Genomic DNA, 24,672 nt, shown 5'->3' with positions numbered 1-24,672 from the left:
TTTACTCATTGTTGAAGGTCATACGATGACCTATAATTGATAATTTCTGTGTCATTTGTTCTCTTGTAAAAAAGTTGTCTCAATGGCAATCATACCACATCTTTCTTTTATATTTGTTATGTTTGTATGTCCTTTCCCCATTTACATTTTTGCCACAATTTTGTCTGTTTAATTAGGTAGGTTTTCCAACACCCCAATCGAAACTTCTCTCTCTTTTATACAGACTTTTCATTGAAATCAAGTCTACAATATACAATATCTGTTATTTCTGATTGTTAAACTCTGGTAAAAGTAGGCTGACAGGTAAAATTGAAGAAATAAAAAACATTTTGAAAAAAAGAAGATGGTCTTTACAATTTATTGATAAAAAAGTGATAAAAATATAAAATCAATTCTAGAAACAAGGAGCAAAATTTTTCCTTGATATTATGTCAAATTCAATCTATACTGATGTGTAATAGACCTTAAAAGTAATTCCAAAGGGCTTGGTAATTTTGATTTGAAAAAATAAAAGGAACTGATGAGGATAAAATTTAATTCCTAGCCCTACACCATTAGGCATAGGCATAAAGACATTGCAAAAATCAGCATTATATTCATTTTTATGCCTTTGAAATAATATGGCTTTCCATTCCACAATTAGTTTCGATCGAATCTTATAACAGTTGTTTCAAGAAATAGGCTCAACTTCTTTCCAATAAAATAGCACATTGTTAACATTCTCACTCAAAAGATGTCCAAAACAAAATGATGTTACTAGATATAGGAAGATGTGGTGTGAGTGCCAATGAGACAACTCTCCATTCAAATAACAATTTATAAAATAAAACCATTGTAGGTCAATGTACAGCCTTCAGCCGAACAATAAGCTATAAGGGGGCCCCAAAATTACTAGTGTAAAACCATTCAAATGGGAAAACCAACGGTCTGATCTATATAAAAAACGAGAAACGAAAAACACGTATAAATTACATAAACAAACGACAACTACTGTACATCAGATTACTGTAGACTACTATAGATTAGGTGAAGATCTTATGTTTATTTATGCAATATCGACCATATAAAATAGCATTTATGCCCCAAAAAGAATGTTTGTCAAATATTATTCTGAGCTATCAAATGATAGAAGGGATAGGATATCAAGCAATATGATAATGATGATGATGGAAATGATGATGATAATGAAAATGATGATGATAATAATAATGACAAAACAAATACATCAGACAATATTCATTTCATTTATTTTTCAAGAAAATCTGAGGTAAAACTGCTAATAATGTAAAATCTGTGTATAAAACGACAAATTTTCTTGGTTTCAAAAAGCACATGAATATAATATACATTAAAAATTACATTTGATATTGATAACATGTAAAACTTATACAACTAAATGGAAGTCATATTTATGTTAAACAATAGACCAATATGTGAGCTGCGATGGATAGAAATCGACCTTATGCAATTGTACATTTACTTGTACATGTATAAAACTTATCTTGGAACATACAATTCTGAAATATATGAGGAATTCAGGTATAATTTGTACGGTTCTTATATCAACTCAATTTTCAAACAGTTACAGACTAAGTATGCATAATTTTTTTTAACCCAAAATATGTTAACAGATTGTTATTTATTGGCACAAGGTCGATTTCTATGTAACTCAGCTTATGTGTAAATGTTCCAGACCATATGAGTATTTGGACCGTACCAGTACGGTTAGGACTGTATACCTATACTCGTACGGTCTGACCATATGATTGGACCGTATGAATATACATCTAGGTCCAGTACGAGCTGACCGTACATGTTATTGGATCATATGGTTTAAATTTAAACAAACATTTATGACAATCTTTATTTTAAATTTTACACAAATTGTTAAATGATTAAAATTAGATGGATAATGGATAAAATGAACAAACCAACAATTGAAATTAAATATTTGATTACTTGTATATCTGTATCCTATTTTGGTACTCTTGCTCAAGGTGACACATGCTACCACAAGTAACATAATATTTCTTTACATTTACATGTTTGCAGTTCATGCATGTTCCTTTGCATTAGCATTTGTTTGTAAAGTTGCTAAATATTCTAAAACAATTGTCCTCTCATATAATTATGTTTACTTCCCATATCTTCAATTTCAGTGATCATATTTCAATTAATTCATTACTGATCAACATGCTAAATACAAGGGATTAACAGATTTTTTAAATAGCGTGATGTTTTCAAATAGTTAAAATATAAAGTTTTTATTTCAATTACAATTGAACTTTTTTTTATATCAATTTGAGAGTTAAGTTATGTTGATCTGTTCTATGCATTTGTATCTAATAAACTTGACCATCTTCTTAATTTTAATCAGACCATATGCGTACGGTCCGGCCGTATGAGTATTTTGAAAAAGTATGCATACAGTCCGGCGTACGGTCCAAATACTCATAGGTTCTGGAACATAAACATTCTAAAACCACCCGTGTCCATAAAAAAATATACATAATAATTCTACCAATCACATACCCGCTCGGACATAATATGTGTAGATCACTATACATTTTCTTGAACTATGAAATTTATTTGTAAAAGCTTAGAAACATGTAGAATATAAAGCTATTTTGCATGAACCAAACACTTGTTGGATGAATATAAGAATGATAGATGTGGGATGGATATCAATGAGAGACAATTAAAGACACAAAAACTAAAAGACCTCTAGACACAAACTAGTGTGAATTTTTATTTTTCGTTGGTATCAATTTTTGGGGATTCAGGAAAACTTGCTTATTTGGTGGTATTTTATTTCGTGGTTTAGACAATCTCTGCACACAAGGCTTATAGAAAATTTGTCATTCGTTGAATGTTTGAATTCGTGGTTCACCTGAACCCATGAAACCAATGAAAATAGGTATCCAAAAAAGAATAATGAATCCAGAGTAGAAGACAAATGTTTATATACATGTATATTTATATATATATCAAAATCTAAATATCTTTTTAAATATGAAAAGTAACAACAATGGCTTATTTTGTGACATTCTTCACAAGTGAGACAATAAATGGTATCGGGACTGTAATTCAAAGTACATAAGTTTTAAAAAATCAATACATTCGTTTTACCAATGTAATAATGGGATTTGACCCTATTATGATCAAACAAATTAACATTTTCCCTTTCATTGCATCATTTAATGGCTATCTTCTTCTCCCCTTTGCACTTTTACAAATTACATTTGTAGATGTGTAGTTATATTCATACAATTGAAACTAAAAATATATCTATATAATAAAGGTTGAGGTAGGTATATACATTTAAATGGTTGAGGTAGCGAAGATGAGGTATAAAAAGTAAAGTAGAATGTAGCCTGTTTTGTTAATCTGTTATCCTATTGCGAGCAAGTTAATAGTTTGGTTAGGATTGCTTGCTTGCATTGTTTGTATTAATGTTTGCTCAAGTATTTTCTTGAAGATTGACATCTGCAAACAATATAAAAAGGCAGAGTTCAATTAACGTGTATACATTAACCGTCCGTGCAAGGGCTGTATAGCCAGTCAAGGTCATTAAAAACTTCCATTTGTATATACATTATATTTAAATTTGAATATTACATAATTAAATTTATCTATATACAGGTTTAACTCCGTCTACTTATATTTTTGCAGATGTCAATCTAAATTCTAAACATTGATACAAATAAGGCAAGCAAGCAAACAAATTGTTTTACTTGCTAGCATTAGGATAAAAGCTTTAATTTGTTATTTGAGATTCGATTATTTGCATCAAAACATACACAGGTATTGACTTATTTTCTTACTGTAGTAGTGTCATTTTTACGCCTATAAAATAATAGTAAAAATATCTTTAAAATTCTTTAATTAATTGCATTTATTATAACGTTTAAATCTAGAATTTTGATAAAGGAATATTATTATTTAAATCAAATCTACACTTTACTTTTTATATTGAGTTCATGAATATTCAAAAGGTTCTTACTTTAAATTACGTATTTGATTGGTCATTGTGATTTCGCGGTCAATTTATATTTTGTATTGACCAGGTATAATTTACACGGGAACTTGACAATTACAGTCGCATTATATTGTATCCCGATTTATATAACTGTGTTATGGTTTTAATTCATTGTGGACACAACATATTACATATTGATGTAAGTTAACTTCTTTATTGTATAATTAGTATTTTTTACATGTAAATGATAAATTTAGCAAAGTTTCTATTGTATGACTTCGTTCTCCTCGTAAAGTTTGGTTATTACATAAGTATGATAGATGTACCCGAGAATCTTTTATTTAGCTTCGTGCTACATGTATTTTATTATCTACCGTTAATTTGTCACGATAGAATATAGAACAAGATATTTGCTTAGCTATTTGATTATTGATACAGATAATTTATATTTCATAAATGGCGGCATATTAGACAAAATAAGGAAAAGTGTTAAAGTGGATATTTATTAGTACACTTATATTATACATTGTAATGATAGAAGTATAACTATAAATGAACTGGAGTTATTTTGTCATATCGTATATTTTAATATTTTACGAGTCCGAATGTTTATGATTGCATTTTGGTTTTAGGACTCCATTGATGTAATTATATACAGAGTATACATTGTGAACTGTGCCTTGTCCTTGCCAGTAAGAACTCACTCCACAAGTGGTAAGAGTCAATCTATTTTTAACTATGTAATGTTGTAAACAAGACGTTATAGATTATTTCCCTTTAAATATGCGGTTTTAAGCGTATTTAATATATTGGCTTAATTAGTCTTTATGAGAATAGTATCTACATTTTAATTATTGTTGTAATGTAATTGTATGTAAAGAACAAACAATATATTATGTTCCGATCAGTTTAATGTTATGTTCGCAGTTTTAACTTTAGTTTTGTACCGTACTTATAGTAAACCAGTAAACACTATATAGTATATTATTTACGATCAAGGGTTACATTCTTGCATAGTGTATAACAATGAGATTTAAAAGTTCACGTAACATCATCTCACTGAATGTCTATTATATGTATTCGTAGTATAGTACACAGTACTAAAGTGCATTGTATTTTACCATAAATATATGGGATAATGTATAACTTAAGGTACTTATGTTTTATAATAGAACCGTTATTTATAATTGTGATATTGTTATTTCAGAGTTTATTTTTATACTACTGGTATATTAAATAATCCGAACCCTAAACAGAGTTTGTTATATCTTTACCCAAGAACCGACCCTGTTACATTACAACTGGTCAATTCAAACTGAGTTGTACCTGTTTAACTTTGTTTTTGTCTTTCTTGAAATGAAATACTGAAAATGCAGAAATTATTGGTTGGTTTTTATGAATGCAAATAACAGGACTGGGTGATTTAATCATTTAACCTCAAGTTTCCAAAAATATTTTATGGAAACACCAAACTAAAAAAGAATGGTCTTTGAAAACATTTTCACTGCAAAGTTTAATTTCCTACTAATGTCAAATTCAATTGAACATTTTTTCCCCCTTTCCTATGAAATCGCTGTGATGTACTATGATTTGATGGTGTTACATCTTACTATAGTTGACTTTACAATAATTCCTAGACTTTCAGCAATTAAGGTCCCATACCTGATTTTTTTTTCATTAAAGCAAGTCATAATATTTATTAAGAATAGACCGCTTGCAAGAAAATTTGTTAATACTTACATAATTTCAAATTTAAATGTAAACCAACTACATTGATTCATGAACAATGAATATTTACAAAAATCAAGAATACAACTTTGGTTATGTTTGTGAATTTGAATCTAGGAAAAATAATGCATTTCTAAATGAAGTTGGTGTTATTTTTAAAATTAAATTGACATGAAATTCCTAATAGCTCTGCTTTTTGAAAGAAAGTGACTACAAAAGAAAGCATACAGTAGTCTAATCATTAATTAAAACTTTTAATTTCACAAGTGTTGTCAAAAATCTCTCGCAACACAACATTACATGGTTTATTGAAAGTTCAAACTTATTTTTTTATCCTGACGATCCAGGCTAGAACACTGACAATTACATAAACATGAACTCTAAAGAGATTCTTATCATGTCGTTTACTTTTGTTGGTATCATTTGTCATAGATTGTGGAAAAATTATATGTTTCTTGTTATATCAATACAATTTTCATGTTTTGTCAAAGTCTAGATACAAACCCTAAAAAAGTGAACTACATTAAACATTCAAATTACCTCTAACCACAAATTTTCCAACAAATTGGTAACCAGTGAATAACAATTATTCCACAGTAGTTAACATATTAAATCCTTTAGAGGCTTACATTAAATCCTTTAGAGGCTTACATTAAATCCTTTAGAGGCTTACATTAAATCCTTTAGAGGCTTACTGATTAAAACACAGTACAATGTCCTGTTTTTAGAGAGTCTGAGCGCAGTTATAGACTAGAAAGAAATCATCTTGAATACATAAAAACACAACGATCTTACTTAGGATAGGTACACAATGTATATTCATATATTCCTGGTTGGTTTTTTAAACATTAAAAAACTCTTAAATGATGCAAAAATATGGAAATAATGAATTAATGTATAGTGAATACATTATTTAAAACTCTTAATGATGTAAAAATATCAATGAATCGATTAACTAATGAATTTTTTATTATGTTGAATTTAAATGTATGGTTAGTTGAGTTATGAATGATTCATAAAATTTAAAACATTATAAAATTTATGATATTTCATACCTAGCACCCAGCACTATTCTTTGAAAAAATTGATAAATGGAATGTCATGAATAAGGCAACTATCTGTGTGTAAAAATATTTTGAATCATATTTTTTCGCCTGTAAATTTCGTTGACAACTTGGGATATTTCAGCAAGTTATAATTATTTTCATCATATATGCACTATTAGATTTCTTTGGTTTGTTTTTTACATAAATATCAAAAATAGGCATCCTGAATTTTAGCAGCTTCCTGGACAATGACGCCTTCATTTCCATATATCCTGACATTCGGAGAAACTTCTTTCCACATTACTTTGTTGGAGTCCTGTAAACAAAAACAAATTGGTGAATAAGTTCAGATAAATATCTTGGACCAATATATTATTTAGTCCAAGTCAATCAATATACACTATATGTATGAGTAAAAAAAAACAATGGCTTTTATATAATACCTGTTCTGATCATTTTGATAAAACACATATTGATAACATGTCTTTTGTGTAATTTACCATCATATCCATTTGGAACATTACATTAAGAATTTTCCGTTATAATCTTAAAGAAACCAATTCTTCTACTTTATTACAGCTGACTAAAATACTTATCATTCTTATTCACACTAAATAGTTAAATTTTCAAGGAGATAATCGTAAATATAGTTATGAACAGGTTGCATTGTAAAATGTACTTAATTATCTCTTGCACGTTAAAGACACCCTTGTAGATTTAGAAAAAGAGCAGGCCAATGCCGCTACAAGGTAGCACTGGCACCTGCAAAGTGGAAAGGGATTAATATAAGTTGCAATAATTTGTTTCCCAATCCATTATAAATAAATATGTTTAAACTAATATACTTAAGAATAAATCTGTCCCAATAGTAGTACACTACACTAAAAATCTTTAAAAGATAAAGCAGGTGTGATTTTTTAATTTGAATATATTGTCTAAATGAAATGCACCATGAAATAACTGTGGCCTAGCATATGGAATGAAATTATATAATAAAGAAACAGCTGTTCTTATAAATAAACGTTTCCTCAATCAAATTGTGAAATATTTTAGTTTTAGAAAAATAGATAATTACCACGTTGGGCACTGTTTACATCTTACTCAGAAGAAATAAGTCTGAGAATTCTTTATTTATTTTGGTAATTCAACTTACATCTGGTAATTTGATATCGTATATATCTCCAGCATCGTAATGGAAATTCCAAACTTCTGCTTCTATCCAGGCATTATCTGTGTTTCTGGGATCATCAATGTATCCTTTATAAACTTGAGAGGCACTGAATCCTGTCGAATCTATATCAGTCTTTTTAGAACTAGATTTTGACATGGCTGTAAAAGTTGGAACAATGTTGGCAGCTGCAGCACTGTTCAGACAGGGATTTGAAGCTGAACGAGTCAGATTGGTTCCTGGTATCTTAGGTCCTAAATTAGTGATGCTGCCAAGATTTAGTTCAGCAAACTGAGAAAAATACTGAAAACAAAAATATATCTCAAGCATCAAAGCATGTCAATATCAAAACTGCCAAAAGTTTTACATGCAGTGTAAATTCTTATTGGTGAACCTACCAAACTTTAATAAATACAAAATTTATTATAGGCCATGGTGCACTTCAAATTTACTCTGATATCAAATTACAGCAAAACTATATATATTTTGATAGATTGTCCATAAATGCATATGAATAATCATATTTGAGTGATGTCCATTATTTAAGATATTTTCTGTTCCTGCAAATCTGAATGCGGTAAGTGTATCTTAAAACTTTTTAATAAATTTTTTTTATCAATAACTGTTTGTTTTGCTCACATATTGTTGTCAATACAGTGAATTTTTATGTGACTGTCATACAAGCTAGCTATAGAACCAGGTTTAATCCACAATTTAATTTTCCAGATAAGGAAAAACCTGTACCCAGTCAAGAATATGACAGTTGAGGGTTGCTCTCACAAGGAAGCTATTCAACCAAGAGTTCCAAATGGTGAATTTGAGATCATCCCTTTGTAAATTTTACGGACGCCATCACAAGTTGGTTGACAGTTATGGTATAACCGTTTCACAGATGATATATGATATGTTCCTTACCTCGTAACTACAATCCCCTTCACTTTCATGAATAGACCTACCAAATTAGACTATTTACTGGATTTGTTATAACATGAGCAACATGATGGGTGCCACATGTGGAGCAGGATCAGCTTACCCTTCCAGAGCACCTGAGATCATCCAAAATTTTCTATAGGCTTTGTATGCAGAGGTAAATGCCAATATACGAAATCACATATACACCGAAATGCAAGTTTTCCTGGATCCACGAAAATTGATACCCATGAAAATAGATAAATCCACAGTGTTGTACTTTTTACAAATGCTATATTTATTTGTCGAGTTGAACTACAAATAGAATTTACCTGTATTAGGTCCCCTTTGTCTAAGTTGAAGTACAAATAGAATTTCCTTATATTAGGTCCCCTTGGTCTAAGTTGAACTACAAATACAATTTACCTGTATTAAGTCCCCTTGGTCTAAGTTGAACTAAAAATAGAATTTATCTGTATTAAATCCCCTTGGTCTAAGTTGAACTACAAATACAATTTACCTGTATTAAGTCCCCTTGGTCTAAGTTAGCTTTACCCTGGCCATCAGGTTCATCTAATACATCTCTTTTAAAGGCTTGGATCAAAGTGCTGTACCGTGATACAAGACCATGAAGATATTCCTTAAATAAATAATTTAGTCAGGATGTCAAATTCGTCCAAATCCATAAACAATGGCAACTACGATTCTTTTGAATCAAATATCACTTGAATAATCCAATACTTGGTTCCTAAATGATTCTTTTTGAAGAAATAATTATCAAACTGTTTTTAACCATTTAAAACAGAAAACTAAGCATTTAAACTGTGTAAAACTGTAAGTTAACAAATTGAAGTACATTAAGTATTGGTGATCATCTAATTCTGAAATGAACCAAACAAAAAATCATGTAACATTAAAATTAAAGTTGTAGATGTCATAAACATATTAAACAAAGAACACAAGATTACCCCTGGTAAACCAAAGCTAGTTTCGTCTCCATCATCACTCTTTTTCACTGCAATGAATTCCATTACTTTCTTTCCTTCAACATACAGAAAACCTGGTGCTTGTCCGTCTGCACTGTCTGTTCTTCTCCATCTTGTACACACAGCTAAAATTTGATGATTGGGTCCCCATTGCCACAACGCCCCTCTACCTATTAGGCCAGTCCTACCCATCGGATTCCTGGGAGAAAAACAAGATTTTCAAACTTATAGAAAAAATGCATCTTTTGAATGAAACCCTTTTATATCTGTGATATGCAAAGAAATGTCATGTTTAACAGTTTTACAACTCAAAAATACTACAATTCAGCAAAATTGCATTAATTTATTCAATCATTTAAATTATTGTTGAGGCAAGAGACCATGCTAACACTTATTAAATATTATAGTTATTAACTTGTATGTCATTCGGTCTCTATTATAACGGAGAGCAGTCTCATTATGCCACATCTACCGGTATTGATTTTTAAAAATTTTCTTCATCTAATAACTTTCATTAAGGAAAAAACGACAATTATCCCTTTAGATTTAGCTAAAGCACTGTATATGTTTGAATGAATAGATATAAGAAGATGAGGACGATTGCCAATGAGACAACTCTCCATCCGAGTCACAATTTGTAAAAGTAAACCATTGAAAGTCAAAGTACGGTCTTCAACACGGAGCCTTGGCTCACATCAAACAGCAAGCTATAAAAGGACTAAAAAAATACATATATTACTTACAGAGAAAGACCGAGGGGGTCAATTTTATATCTACACATCTCATTATCCATCATAATCCATGACCTCCTATATCTATATATTACTTACAGAGGAAGACCCAGTGGGTCAATCTTATATCTACACATCTCATTGTCCATCATAATCCGTGATCTCCTATATCTATATATTACTTACAGAGAAAGACCGAGTGGGTCAATCTTATATCTACACATCTCATTGTCCATCATAATCCGTGATCTCCTATATCTATATATTACTTACAGAGAAAGACAGAGTGGGTCAATCTTATATCTACACATCTCATTGTCCGTGATCTCCTATATCTATATATTACTTACAGAGAAAGACCGAGTGGGTCAATCTTATATCTACACATCTCATTGTCCATCATAATCCGTGATCTCCTATATCTATATATTACTTACAGAGAAAGACCGAGTGGGTCAATCTTATATCTACACATCTCATTGTCCATCAAAATCCATGATCTCCTATATCTATATATTACTTACAGAGAAAGACCGAGTGGGTCAATCTTATATCTACACATCTCATTGTCCATCATAATCAGTGATCTCCTATATCTATATATTACTTACAGAGGAAGACCCAGTGGGTCAATCTTATATCTACACATCTCATTGTCCAAGATAATCCATGACCTCCTATATCTATATATTACTTACAAAGGAAGAATGAGTGGGTCAATCTTATACCTACACATCTCATTATCCATCATAATCCATGACCTCCTATATCTATATATTACTTACAGAGGAAGACCCAGTGGGTCAATCTTATATCTACACATCTCATTGACCATCAAAATCCATGATGTCCTATATCTATATATTACTTACAGAGGAAGACTGAGTGGGTCAATCTTGTATCTACACATCTCATTGTCCATCATAATCCGTGATCTCCTATATCTATATATTACTTACAGAGAAAGACCGAGTGGGTCAATCTTATATCTACACATCTCATTGTCCATCATAATCCGTGATCTCCTATATCTATATATTACTTACAGAGAAAGACCGAGTGGGTCAATCTTATATCTACACATCTCATTGTCCATCAAAATCCATGATCTCCTATATCTATATATTACTTACAGAGAAAGACCGAGTGGGTCAATCTTATATCTACACATCTCATTGTCCATCATAATCAGTGATCTCCTATATCTATATATTACTTACAGAGGAAGACCCAGTGGGTCAATCTTATATCTACACATCTCATTGTCCAACATAATCCATGACCTCCTATATCTATATATTACTTACAAAGGAAGAATGAGTGGGTCAATCTTATACCTACACATCTCATTATCCATCATAATCCATGACCTCCTATATCTATATATTACTTACAGAGGAAGACCCAGTGGGTCAATTTTATATCTACACATCTCATTGACCATCAAAATACGTGATCTCCTATATCTATATATTACTTACAGAGGAAGACTGATTGGGTCAATCTTATATCTACACATCTCATTATCCATCCAAATACGTGATCTCCTATATCTATATATTACTTACAGAGGAAGACCGAGTGGGTCAATCTTATATCTACACATCTCATTATCCATCCAAATACGTGATCTCCTATATCTATATATTACTTACAGGGTACAGAAAGAAAGTAATACTTGTATTTTGAAAGTCATAAAAAGATATGACTCAACCTCTTTTGAAAAGATAAAAATTGTTTGTTTCTTTGAATTTTCATCTTGCAAACATATATTACGATTTTTTTTATGATTTTCTGATTAAATTTTCTCCTTGTCGAAATTTACAATTCCAGACCACGTGGTATTAATCATGTCACAAGTGACAGCTTGGGGTATTCCTATTCAAACAATTATCACCAAAAGGGCAATTAACACCTATTTAATCACTCTAAATTGCCTCTATTGTCCGACTTGAAGGGATTACAATTAAAGGTGATGTATTTTTTTATGATCATAAGTGGTAATTTTCTGAACGAGAAAATTAACATCCTGAGAATAATTATAGCGTTGCGTAAATCATTATAGCGTCACGTGAAGAAATAATAGCGTCACGGTACTGCGACGCTAAAAAGGCCTGGGGAGAACACTGATTTTATATTACACATCTCATTGTCCATCAAAATCTGTGATCTCCTATATCTATATATTACTTACAGAGGAAGACCGAGTGGGTCAATCTTATATCTACACATCTCATTATCCATCATAATCCACGACCTCCTATCAAACATCCTCTTTCCTTTAACTCCAGGAACTTTCTGTGTTACAACTTTATTCCAAACCATATTGAGAACTGGCAAGCGAGGTAACACAGCTCTTTCTTCTTCTGTTAAAAGTTCTCTTTCTTGCTGTTGCAATGTAATGCTTAAAACAAACAAAAAATGCTTCAACGATAATTTCAATTACTGTAAACCAGCTTATTTTCTTTAATGCTTTATTTCGCCTTGAGCTATTTCTAGTCAACTTTGCAGTGATTTAATTTCCTGATTTTAAAAAGAACTTGATGTAGTTTAATTGGGAAAGATCAGAGTTTTATATATTCACATAATTATTCTACTCACAAAAGACGTGAAAATAAAGCAAGTGCAAAAAATTAATAGGTTTACAGAAGATGAATGATATGATGAAAGTTTCAACAAAGAAACTATGCACAACTGGGAGTAAAAAAATTAAAATTAAAATTAAGAGACCAAAAATAAACATCTTGAAATAAGAAACATTTTCATCCTTTTAAAAACAAAAATATTTGTAACTTAAAGCAGTCGGGTTTTTTTAACTATGAATTAACAAAATTATTTATACAAAAAAGATTTGCAATAATAAAAAACATAAAAAAAAGTATGATTCAATTTCTTTTTTACAAATAAACTGTAAAATTATTATACATACTTTAAAATATCTTCATCCACATAAATCCTCTCTTCATCAGCAAAGGTATCTGCTGGTTTAGTAAATGTTTTTGGGTCATAAACTAAACAGGTTTTCTGTAAAAAAAATATGAATGTTTGTTTTAATGCTCAAATGTAAAACTGATGTAAAAGTTGATGTTTCTACCTAAATCAGACCATTAGTTTTTTGTATAAATGTCTTTTTTTTTTGCCTTATAAAGCTGATTTTCAGTATTGGCTTTGCTCGTTGTTGAAAATTCTTTTAATTGACCCTAATTCAACAGCCGGATGTTAAAACAACTAAGAAACCAGATAAATGTTCCTTCTAATGTCATAGCCATTCTTAAATGCTGTAAGACCTAAAACAGTGAATCCAAAACTGTTTTTGGTAGGAATAAAATTTGGACTTTCAACTATTTCAAAAAGTCTGCCATTTTTTACATCTCCAAGTGCCTAGTTATTCAAATATCTTACATTCCATGGGACATCCTTGTCTAGCACCTGGAACCTGGTTAAACTGGTACCTGGATATGGTGAATGTCTAGCTGCCACATGGACCAGGCCACCTTTATTTGTGGATATTCCTAAGACATCATTCTTGTCAAGTTTATGAGAGATACTCTCCAAGTACATTCTACTGGAGTGCATCATTCTGTCTAGCTCCATGATTCTGTCTGTCATTTGCCTCATTGTTTTCCTCTGGAACCTCATATCATCTTGCAAATTTTGTAATCTTAAATAGAAAACACTTTATTTGTGACATTGTGGATTCATTTCATTTGTGGATACAAATTTTAGTTTGATATTTAATTTCATGGTTTTGCTGAAGCCTGCATACAAGTCTATAGAAAATTTGTCATTCGTTGAACATTTAATTTCATGGTTCCCTTAATTGTACCCACAAAAGCCACGAAAATTAGAATCCAACAAATTACCAACAGTATGTATGATATTTAATCAGTAGGTAAACATGAGAAGAAAATCTGCAGATTTTTTTTATTCAAACATCCTTTTTAAATCTTTCCCATTATTTCTCTCATTTCTTTTAGAGGGGCAGTATATTGGGTGACTTTATACGCAATTATAACTTTTGATCATTTGTGTGTTTTTAATTTTCATGGATTTGTATTGTATATTTATATTATGCATTTGTCAAAATTAATAAATGCAAGTTTTGAGTAAGTTGTAGATAAATAAGACCTATTTTTTTATTTTTTTGTGGCAGTATTAATTAGCCTATTGATCAATCTTACAACTGGTCATCTAAGGGCATTTTAATGTTCTTTTTTTTTTTACACTTTATACATTGGTGTGGTCTGGAAGATTTGCAAATAATGGTTTTTAATGGTTAGTTGTCACCTTGGAAATCTATGGTAATACTTCTCCTTTTTTTAATTTATAAAATATATTGATTAAAATTTAATCAAACAAAATTGATAATAACCATTCGCATAATAATTATACTTAGTAGCTTACATTTGAGCCTGCATTTTATGAACAGACTCCACTTCAGTCTGTTCTTCCTGGGCACTGACATATTCATGTGAACATTTCTTCCAGTAGTTATAATCCTCTGATCTTTTTAACTTCTGAACTGTATGACTCAAATTCATCTTTTTCTTCTGTGAAAGACAAAGGTCAAATTTTCAGCATTCAATCTAAATCTATACAGAATAAGGTTCAAACCTTGTACAGTATTCTGCTTGTTTAACTTATTTTTTATTCAAGTGCCACTGATGAGTCTTTTGAAGATGAAAAACACACAAAATTTCATTCCTGGTATCTATGATGGGTTTATTAACATATTATTTGTAGTTGTGTATTTTAGGCATAATTTAATAACAGAGATATATAAAAAGGTGTATGTATAATACAAGCCTATATTGTTCTATTTTTAGGTAAAAAAACTGACAGTATATTGAAGGAACAAACTCTCCAGACTTCAATTAAACTGATTGAAAGATTATGTCTCATACCTGCCAACTTTCACGATTTAGGCGTGTACTACACGATTTTGACCCTTTGTCACGATTGCACGATTGTGTTCCTGAAAAACCCTCTAAAACACGATTTGGTGAAAATCTACACGAAAAATATTGTTGTTCTCGATTTTGAACTGTGTCCAATGGAGGAAAATCGTGTTCAGCCAATCAAATTGTGTGTTTCTCATGATCAAATTAATCAGCCAATCAAAAACGTTTTCTCTCAAGATTGTTTTAACATGCTAGATATTGAACTTGTGTTGTATTCCACTGTTTGTTGATCACAATTGTAAAAACGTGAACATGGCAAATAATTTTTCAACTGGAAGGAGGTTCTTACACAGAATAAGAATAAAAGCATGGCTGATTGACAAACTTCAATGATGCAGTACTACCATGAATATAACAGACCTGCCAACTTTTGAAAATCTCCATGGGGGATTTAGCGCGCGACAAGATTTTTAAGGGTTACAATTTAAGCAACTTTTCTGTGAACATTGTTTTTTACTCCTAAAATAGTCTAAGTTCTCTTCTTTTTTCTTTTGGTATACTAATGATGAGCTTGTAGGCCTTGATTTCTTTTATTTGCATGATTCTTGTACTATTAAATCATAAAATTGACAAAATAACTGAGGAATAGAGAAAATGGCATTAAAAATAAAGTATTCAAAGTAGAGACCCCCCTTTCCCCCCTCCAAAGACCTTCTCATCTATGAACCTTGACTCAAAACACCTCAAACTACATATCCTAAAGTTAGAAGGATGAAGACAGATTTTGATTTAGTCTTACTCATGGTCTTATCAGTATCTATGAGAAAATGGATAAAATTTTAGTTATCTTTCTTTGTATTCAGAGGTGCTCTTACCGGCGGAGGCTTATACAGTAACACAGTAGAAGTGTATACAAAATGGCGTCGATTTTAAATCAACAGACACACGATGTCTGGTTCAAAAATTAAACAGATTTCAAGATAAACAATGTTTTCTTTAGAGTTCTTTACAGTTCTCAGTTTTAAATTAATTATGATTTTGCTGTGGAACTACGGCAAATGTTGCAAATTGTGCTTGTATGATAAATTGATTAAAATTGAAAGGCTGTTTGACCAAATTTGTGTAAACAAATTAATTTTGAGGACCATTACGACCCATTAGGTAATCTGATTACATACAACCACTAATTATGACACCTGGTGTGACTGTTGATTAGCGTAGGGTCATTAAATTGTCATAAAATGTCCCCCAGGTAAAATGATTGATTTTTAAATTGATCAGAAAAACTTCGAAATCGGTAAACCATAATTTTTTCGGGTACATTTGTTGAAAATCGGGATTTTGACTAATTTTACAATCCCGATATCGGGATTCGGGTTGAGGGGTAAAAATCGGGATGATACCGCGAAAATCGGGATAGTTGGCAGGTCTGATATAATAAATAGTAGTTTATTCACTAATTTATTGACATTACATGTACACTTGCTGTAACATAATTTCATTTATGTATTCAATCATTTAAAGTATAATGTACTATTCATTATTTTTCACATGGACCCCCCCCCCCCCCCCAACATCAACATGAGGAATCCCTTAAATGAGGGACTACCCTTAGTCAAGGGGTCACTCTTGTAAAAAATAAAATAGAAAAATATAGATTTATTTACTTCAAAATGGGAAATTCTGCCATTATATTTGGAACAGCTTTTCTAAATGAAGAGTCCTATTATTTTGAATAATAAAGAAGATATAAGGCCAAGAACATATCAAAATTTTTGGACATGTGTTGACCATATAAACCAGATAGATCATAAGATGTATAGTTCTTTGGGAAAAGTTTCTTCAAATAATATGAAGTGTGTTCATTTGTACTTAAAAATGTTTTTTTTTGTCCTAACATTGAGGGGGGATCCCTATGTTTTGTTCCCAACCTGATAAAGGTCCTTCTTTGTGTATAATTTTAAATTGGAAAAGTCAACAACTATTTAGTATCCTTACACATGAAAATAATTCCTGGTCTTACAGCTACATGTTCATATTTTCTGCTGATATAATAACTAGAATCATGCAAATAAACTTAAAAAAAAGGGATGTAAGCTCATCTTACAAATCATGCAAATATGACACTTTTTCTAGACTACAAAACAGCACGCGCAAAATAGTCGTCGCAAAGAATTTTAAACTTTGAAATTGTTGTCGCACGCTAAAACCCCCATGGGGATTTTCAAAAGTTGGCAGGTATGATGTCTTCATCATATGAATATCAGGCACAATCCTTCCCATGAGGGGTTTAGTATCATACTATCATAACATATATGAGAAGAACATAACCAGTGTCATGCCAACAACTGTTTTTTAAATAAATATGTTTAGTTCTGATGCAAAGACCCTATAAGTGAATCAATATTAACGCAAAAATATGCAATCTTTTATGACCTGACAACAGTATCGTAACTATATCCCTTCTTAATAAGTGTATTTAAAGGTTTTTTCAGCTTCTGAGGTGAATACTGACATTTTTGTGCTTTATAAAGAATATTTCCATAAAATATTGGATGTGTTCTTTTTACAATTTGTAATTTTTGGTATCTGACAAATGATATCATTTATGCAAATTAAAAACATAAACAGGTTTTTTTTTAAACCTTCTTGAGTAAATAAGCCCTGCTATTGTCAGCCCTGAAGTTGGATTAAGTCATGTTCCAATTTGAGATAAGAAGGCTTCTGTTAATGCCAATTGCATATACAATATACTATGAGCAACATAAAAATAATTAAAAATCAGATTACGGTTTGTGAAATCATGATTAGGCAAGAATATACTTGGGATTTCAGAATTTGACCCCCCTCTCTCTCAATTTAATATTACTTATTCTTTAAATGATTACCTGTGTTGTACAGGTACAAAAGCTGATACAACTTTGTCTACATGATGATAGCCTTCTGTGTATGTATTGAATGAGAATGTATATGTAGTTAATGACTGTTAAAGGAGCTGGAAAACACAGTCTTTCCTCAAAGTCCATGATTAACAAATAACGCTGGAACTTCCAGATAGCTGCTGCCTCTTTGTCTACTTTCCCAATGGTTAATCTGTCAAGGACAAAAACATATATAATTCAGAAACAATGCTGGAACTTCCAGATAGTTGCTGCCTATTCGTCTACTTTCCCGATAGTTAATCTGTCGAGAACAAAAACATATAATTAACAAATAACGTTGGAACTTCCAGATAACTGCTGCCTCTTTATCACCTTTCCCAATAGTTAATATGTCGAGTACAAAAACATATAATTAACAAATAACGCTGGAACTTCCAGATAGCTGCTGCCTTTTTGTCTTCTTTCCGGATAGTTAATCTGTCGAGGACAAAACATTTAATTAACAAATAACGTTGGAACTTCCAGAGAGCTGCTGCCTTTTTGTCTTCTTTCCGGATAGTTAATCTGTCGAGGACAAAACATATAATTAACAAAAAACGTTGGAACTTCCAGATAGCTGCTGCCTCTTTATCTACTTTCCCAATAGTTAATCTGTCGACGACAAAACAAATAATTAACAAATAACGCTGGAACTTCCAGATAGCTGCTGCCTCTTTTTCCCCTTTCCCAATAGTTTGTCTGTGGAGGACAAAAACATATTCTTTACTGATAAGTAATTTATACTGCTATTAATATACAATTTATCAGACGTACATAAAATGTTGTTGTTATGAAAGATTTAAATATTTTTTTGTAAATAAGATGTATTGTGAACTTTTACTGACTAATTTTTTTATAATTTAGCTGATTTAATATACCATGAAACAATTTTTTAGCAAACAGGAAGTAAAGTCACAGAAAATATGTAGCACAGTATGAGACATAAGATGAAGTTTGGTCCCATGTATCAAAGGGCTATGACTTATAGTCTTGCGAAAAATGTGACAAATTTGTGTAACTGACCGACACAGGTCAATTATAATATCATGATTTGGATCAGAGATATTCAATAAATAGTTTTGAAATTGAATACTTTATTTAATCTCAATTGCAATATACAATTTTCCTTCATTAACAGTTTTCAAGGAAATTTACATTTACACTATCAGGCTCTATAAAATTAAATACCTTTCAAACAGATTATTTAATGTCCTTTTTACAATTTTTAATTTAACTTACGAAAACATTGCAAAAAGTAAAGTGACCAGCACCAGTTTACAGATGAGTAGATATTGTATGGTGATGACATAACCACTCAGGCTGGACATTGGACACTTCTGAAGATTGGCAACATCTGGTTCTAAAAAACAAAACACAAAACAAAGAGTCAAAATAAAAGACAAACTGAATAAAAAAATAATCAGAAATTATAGAAGCAGCAAATTCTAAAACTAGAGGCTTTTTGTTTAGGTGATTTTGATGTGTTTGTACATCTTACTTTACTAAACATTCTTGCTGCTTACAATCATCTCTATCTATAATGAACTTGTCCGTGTAGTTTCAGTGGAAAATGTTAGTAAAAATTCACAAATTTTATGAAAATTGTAAAAAAAATTGATTATAAAAACGATAACTTCATAGGGGGTCAATTGACCATTTTGGTCATTTTGACCTATTTTTTAGTCTTAAATTGCTGTATATTATTGCTGTTTACAGTTTATCTCTATCTATAATAATATTCAAGATAATAACCCAAAACAGCAAAATTTCCTTAAAATTACCAATTTAGGGGCAGCAACCTTACAACCAGTTGACCCATTCATCTTAAAATTGCAGGGCAGGTAGATTTTGACCAGATAAACAATTTTGCCCCTTGTCAGATTTGCTCTAAATGCTTTGGTTTTTGAGATATAAGCCAAAAACTGCATTTTACCCCTATGTTCTATTTTTAGCCATGGCGGCCATCTTGGTTGGTTGGCCGGGTAAAAAAACACAAATTTTAAACTAGATACATCAATGTTGATTGTTGCTAATTTTGGTTTAATTTGGCCAAGTAGTTTCAGAGGAGAAGATTTTTGTAAAAGATATGGAAATTTACGAAAAAAGGTTAAAAATTGACTATAAAGGGCAATAACTCCTAAAGGGGTCAACTGACCAATTTGTTCATGTTGACATATTTGTAAATCTTACTTTGCTGAACATTATTGCTGTTTACAGTTTATCTCCATCTATAATAATATTCAAGATAATGACCAAAAACAGTAAAATTTCCTTAAAACTACCAATTCAGGGGCAGCAACCCAACAACAGGTTGTCTGATTCATCTGAAAATTTCATGGCAGATAGATCTTCACCTGATAAACAATTTTACCCCATGTCAGATTTGCTCTAAATGCTTTGGTTTTTGAGTTATAAGCCAAAAACTGCATTTTACCCCTATGTTCTATTTATAGCCATGGCGGCCATCTTGGTTGGTTGGCCGGGTAAAAAAACACAAATTTTAAACTAGATACATTAATGATGATTGTGGCCAAGTTTGGTTTAATTTGGCCCAGTAGTTTCAGAGGAGAAGATTTTTGTAAAAGTTAAGGCAGGACGACGACGACGGACGACGGACGCAAAGTGATGAGAAAAGCTCACTTGGCCCTTTGGGCCAGGTGAGCTAATAAGAAAAGGGGACATTTTTCTGGATTTGTAGTAGAGGAAACATATTTATCAGGTCAGTCATTAGTAGATTATCATGAATGGGTTACACTGGTTAATTGTAAGTCTATCAGTGTAAATTAATTTGTTGAAAAATCAGTTCTTATTGTAATGAAATAACATAAGCATTGTGAAATAGGTATTGTACAGGAAAGTGGTCTAAACTGAAATTAGCTTTCTTCAAGCAATCCTCATGTTGTGTTAAAATAACTTAAGAAATTCAGCAAATTTGAGTTATTGAACATGTTGACAGATATATGATTCTAACAAATACTTACCAGGTTTATACATGTGAGAGCCTGCTGACTGGAATGGATCTAAAATAAAAATAAAACATATGATTCATGAAAAACAAAAATATGTCCCAATTACATGGAGGCCCCATCTACACTATCATTCTCTATGTTCAGTGGACCGTGAAAATGGGATAAATCTCTAATTTGGCATTACAATTAGAAAGATCATGTCACAGGGAACATGTTTACTAAGTTTCAAGTTGATTGGACTTCATCTTGAACTATATTATTATAGTTATATACTCCTAAAATTGTTTTTTTTCAGGCATGCAGTCACTTACATAGATTTGATCTGAAAAGTATGTTTAATATATGTTTTAAGAAATAACTTAAATGTCTAGATCAATTAGACTGCACTTTGTCAGTTGATAACCCTCTATATATTGTGTACAACGACTAGAAAACTAGTTAAATTTGTAATTGTATAAAAATCTTACTGTTCACACAATAGGATGATGTTAGGTTGTCATACTTTGGTGTGCAGTCATCAAAACCTAAAACAGAAAGTGATCATCAACAGTTTTTGATGAACAAGTAATAATAAATATATGCCTTAATACAATAAAAGTAATAAATAGCCAAATTTATTATAGTTAAACACAACATCATCTTATATAAGCAGGTCAATAGTTAGAGCTTTCCATTAATAATAAAATTAACGGTACCAATTTTCTTGCACCAGATGCGCATTTCGACAATACATGTCTCTTCAGTGATGCTCTTGGCCAAAATATTTGAAATCCAAAGCTTAATAACTGCATTCTTTGAAATCGTTTTTATCATTGTCTTCCTCATCATTTTGTTATGAACTTCTTTTTATGAATATCATACAGTTTTTATGCTTTTTAGCAACCTCTAGATACTGTTTTTGTTTTGTTTTATTGGGTTGCTGTCTAATTAATATATCATAATCCACATACTTTTAAGAACATTTAAAGTCAAATGCTCTGACAAAGTAGTGACAGCGTAATTAATTAATCATGATAAAAGAAAAAGAATATGTTGTCATAAACCTTTGAGAAAATTGCTGCAAAAAACATCACTAATGCATTCACACCGACCTTTTACTGCACTTAAATCAAAACCTAATTTGAACAACTGACCTCATAACTCATACCTCTATCATTTTTATTTTTAAAGCATCATACATTTTGTCCAAACTTTACAAGAATGTCTGTAATGTGGTGTAATGATGGACAAATATAAATAAGGTGCATAAAAACAATACATAACATAGCATACCACTCAAATCATCAATCTGTGTGAGAAACATAGCAAACAATGGTCTTGTAATTACTCGTCTAATTAATTCTTTTCCCAGTGGATAGTTAGGATACAGAATAGCCTGAATTGTGACACCACCGGATACCATGAAGATCAAAAACATTCTGATGAAGGAAACAAAATCAACACTAACCTGAAAGAGAAATTGTTGCTAATATAAATAGATGTTCTTACTGCCAGTGGATAACCATGATTGTCTTATGAATGAAATATCTTATATTGCAGAGTATTAAAACAAATGTTATATTGCATTTAATGTCAGATCCAGTTCTATTATAAAATTACAGAAAGCACATTTTCTTATAGTTAATTTTCCTTTTATTTCAATATTTTCTCATGTCAAAATTGTTATAGTTGTTTATAAAAATATGTGAGTTAAGAAATAATTCTTTCTAGTCATGCACTCTATGCTCATTTTAACATGGGTAGTCATTGCATTTGTCAATATTTTTACACTGAGCATTAGCAAGGTTCAAAATGTTGACAAATATAATGTCTACTACTTAGAAAAGAAGATTAGGCCCACACATAGTACTTACCATTCTGTTAATCCTGACCAACATAGGCCCAAGAGTTGGACTAATAGGTAAGTATATATGTGGCAGTCTGTAGAAAAAGAAGATGAGGCCCACACTAAGCACTGTCTTAGTAATGTATATGTCTGAGAAGTTGATCCAGGACGGCACAATACGTAAACACAGATACATTATCAGGAATATTATCATCACTGTCATTTCAAAGAAATTGTATAACAAAGACATCCCTCTATGTATCTGCAAAGAAGAAAAATAATGTGAATATAAACATTTATAAAGAAGAATAACTTTAGATTTGAAATTGTCATGTCATTTGTTTTAATTGATTTTAATGTTTAATTAATATGGTCAATTTACACATCATTTGGCAATATTTTTTAGGAATTTTGGTCCTCAATGCTCTTCAACTTCATACTTTATTTGGTCTTATCAATTTTTTTGGATTAAAGCGTCACTGATGAACTTTTGTAGACGAATCGCGCGCCTGGCTTAAATACAAAATTTACTTCTGATAGAAATGATGAGAAACTTGCCAGTAATAGCTATCAATATATCAATTAATATAAACTAGTAGAGACATTGCCTTTCTAACCAAGCTCAGGAATATTTTGTGATTTTGAAGAAAACTCCCTCACAAAGCAGATAGAGATGTCCATTCCAAGACTTTCTACTTCCAAGAAACAAAGCATAAACATCAAGTATCTAAACAGTCATCAAAATTGTTTCAGGTGATATCTAGCTCCCTGTCAAGAAATTTGTCTACAAAAAGTTATTTAAACTTTTTTTTTAAATAAATTCTGTTCATGTGAAACATCCCGCTACTAGGGTTTTACATTTTATGACTTTAGAAATCGCCAACTACAAGGAAACTTGTAAGCACATCTATTGTCATAGTTGTTATATGTAATGATATTTACCTGATGTTTGACATATGTATGTCTTATGAGTTCTAACAAAATGATCACAGTCCAAACCCACACAATAAGATCTAAATATAGATTTCCACATGTTGGCCACAACACTGCCAGGCAGAATAGACCAAGATATATAAAATAAAACATCTGAAAAATAAAATCATCACATTATAGTAATAATAACTGCATGGCATAATTTCTGAATTACTGTATGCAATACATTGAGTAATGTTTATTATTGTCAAAACTATTGGTTATTACTTGCATAAAATCTACTAGTGACTATTTTACTCATTTTAAAGTCCCATATGTAGGAGAATATAATTTTCAAACTTACAAAAAGTATATGGATCCTCAAACTACCTGTCCTAATTATATATAACACAAATAACTAGAGGCTCTAAAGAGCCTGTGTCGCTCACCTTGGCATATGTGAATTAAACAAAGGAAGCAGACAGTTCATGACAAAATTGTGTTTAAGTGATTGTGATGTGTTTGTACATCTTCCTTTACTAAACATTCTTGCTGCTTACAATTATCTCTATCTATAATGAACTTGTCCCTGTAGTT

At 31.0% G+C, this 24,672-nt stretch overlaps 1 protein-coding gene and 1 long non-coding RNA gene across 2 annotated transcripts in view; one reads left to right on the top strand and one right to left on the bottom strand.

The window, feature by feature from the left end:
- Window positions 1-1,266: 1,266 nt before the first annotated feature.
- LOC134688280 (transient receptor potential cation channel subfamily M member-like 2) overlaps window positions 1,267-24,672 on the bottom strand; it is a 76,093-nt gene continuing 52,687 nt past the window's right edge. Inside the window, exons 18-33 of the mRNA XM_063548830.1 lie at window positions 24,106-24,249; window positions 23,192-23,425; window positions 22,611-22,785; window positions 21,806-21,862; window positions 21,351-21,389; window positions 19,609-19,729; window positions 18,337-18,541; window positions 14,952-15,097; window positions 13,950-14,208; window positions 13,477-13,571; window positions 12,742-12,951; window positions 9,799-10,015; window positions 9,351-9,470; window positions 7,907-8,224; window positions 5,274-7,069; window positions 1,267-3,819 (exon numbers count right to left, since the gene is read on the bottom strand). Of these exons, the coding sequence (XP_063404900.1) occupies window positions 6,962-7,069; window positions 7,907-8,224; window positions 9,351-9,470; window positions 9,799-10,015; window positions 12,742-12,951; window positions 13,477-13,571; window positions 13,950-14,208; window positions 14,952-15,097; window positions 18,337-18,541; window positions 19,609-19,729; window positions 21,351-21,389; window positions 21,806-21,862; window positions 22,611-22,785; window positions 23,192-23,425; window positions 24,106-24,249 (2,448 nt within the window). The 3' untranslated portion in view covers window positions 1,267-3,819; window positions 5,274-6,961. The remainder of the gene's footprint in view (window positions 3,820-5,273; window positions 7,070-7,906; window positions 8,225-9,350; window positions 9,471-9,798; window positions 10,016-12,741; window positions 12,952-13,476; window positions 13,572-13,949; window positions 14,209-14,951; window positions 15,098-18,336; window positions 18,542-19,608; window positions 19,730-21,350; window positions 21,390-21,805; window positions 21,863-22,610; window positions 22,786-23,191; window positions 23,426-24,105; window positions 24,250-24,672) is intronic.
- LOC134688281 (uncharacterized) lies at window positions 3,919-5,275 on the top strand. Its single transcript, XR_010101800.1, has 3 exons — window positions 3,919-4,178; window positions 4,612-4,693; window positions 5,187-5,275. It is a non-coding gene; the product is annotated as an uncharacterized LOC134688281 (long non-coding RNA).

Source organism: Mytilus trossulus, chromosome 10 (assembly GCF_036588685.1).
Source record: "Mytilus trossulus isolate FHL-02 chromosome 10, PNRI_Mtr1.1.1.hap1, whole genome shotgun sequence".
NCBI lineage: Eukaryota > Metazoa > Mollusca > Bivalvia > Mytilida > Mytilidae > Mytilus > Mytilus trossulus.
Note: the sequence above shows the minus strand (reverse complement) of the source record. Positions and strands in the feature narration are given on the sequence as shown.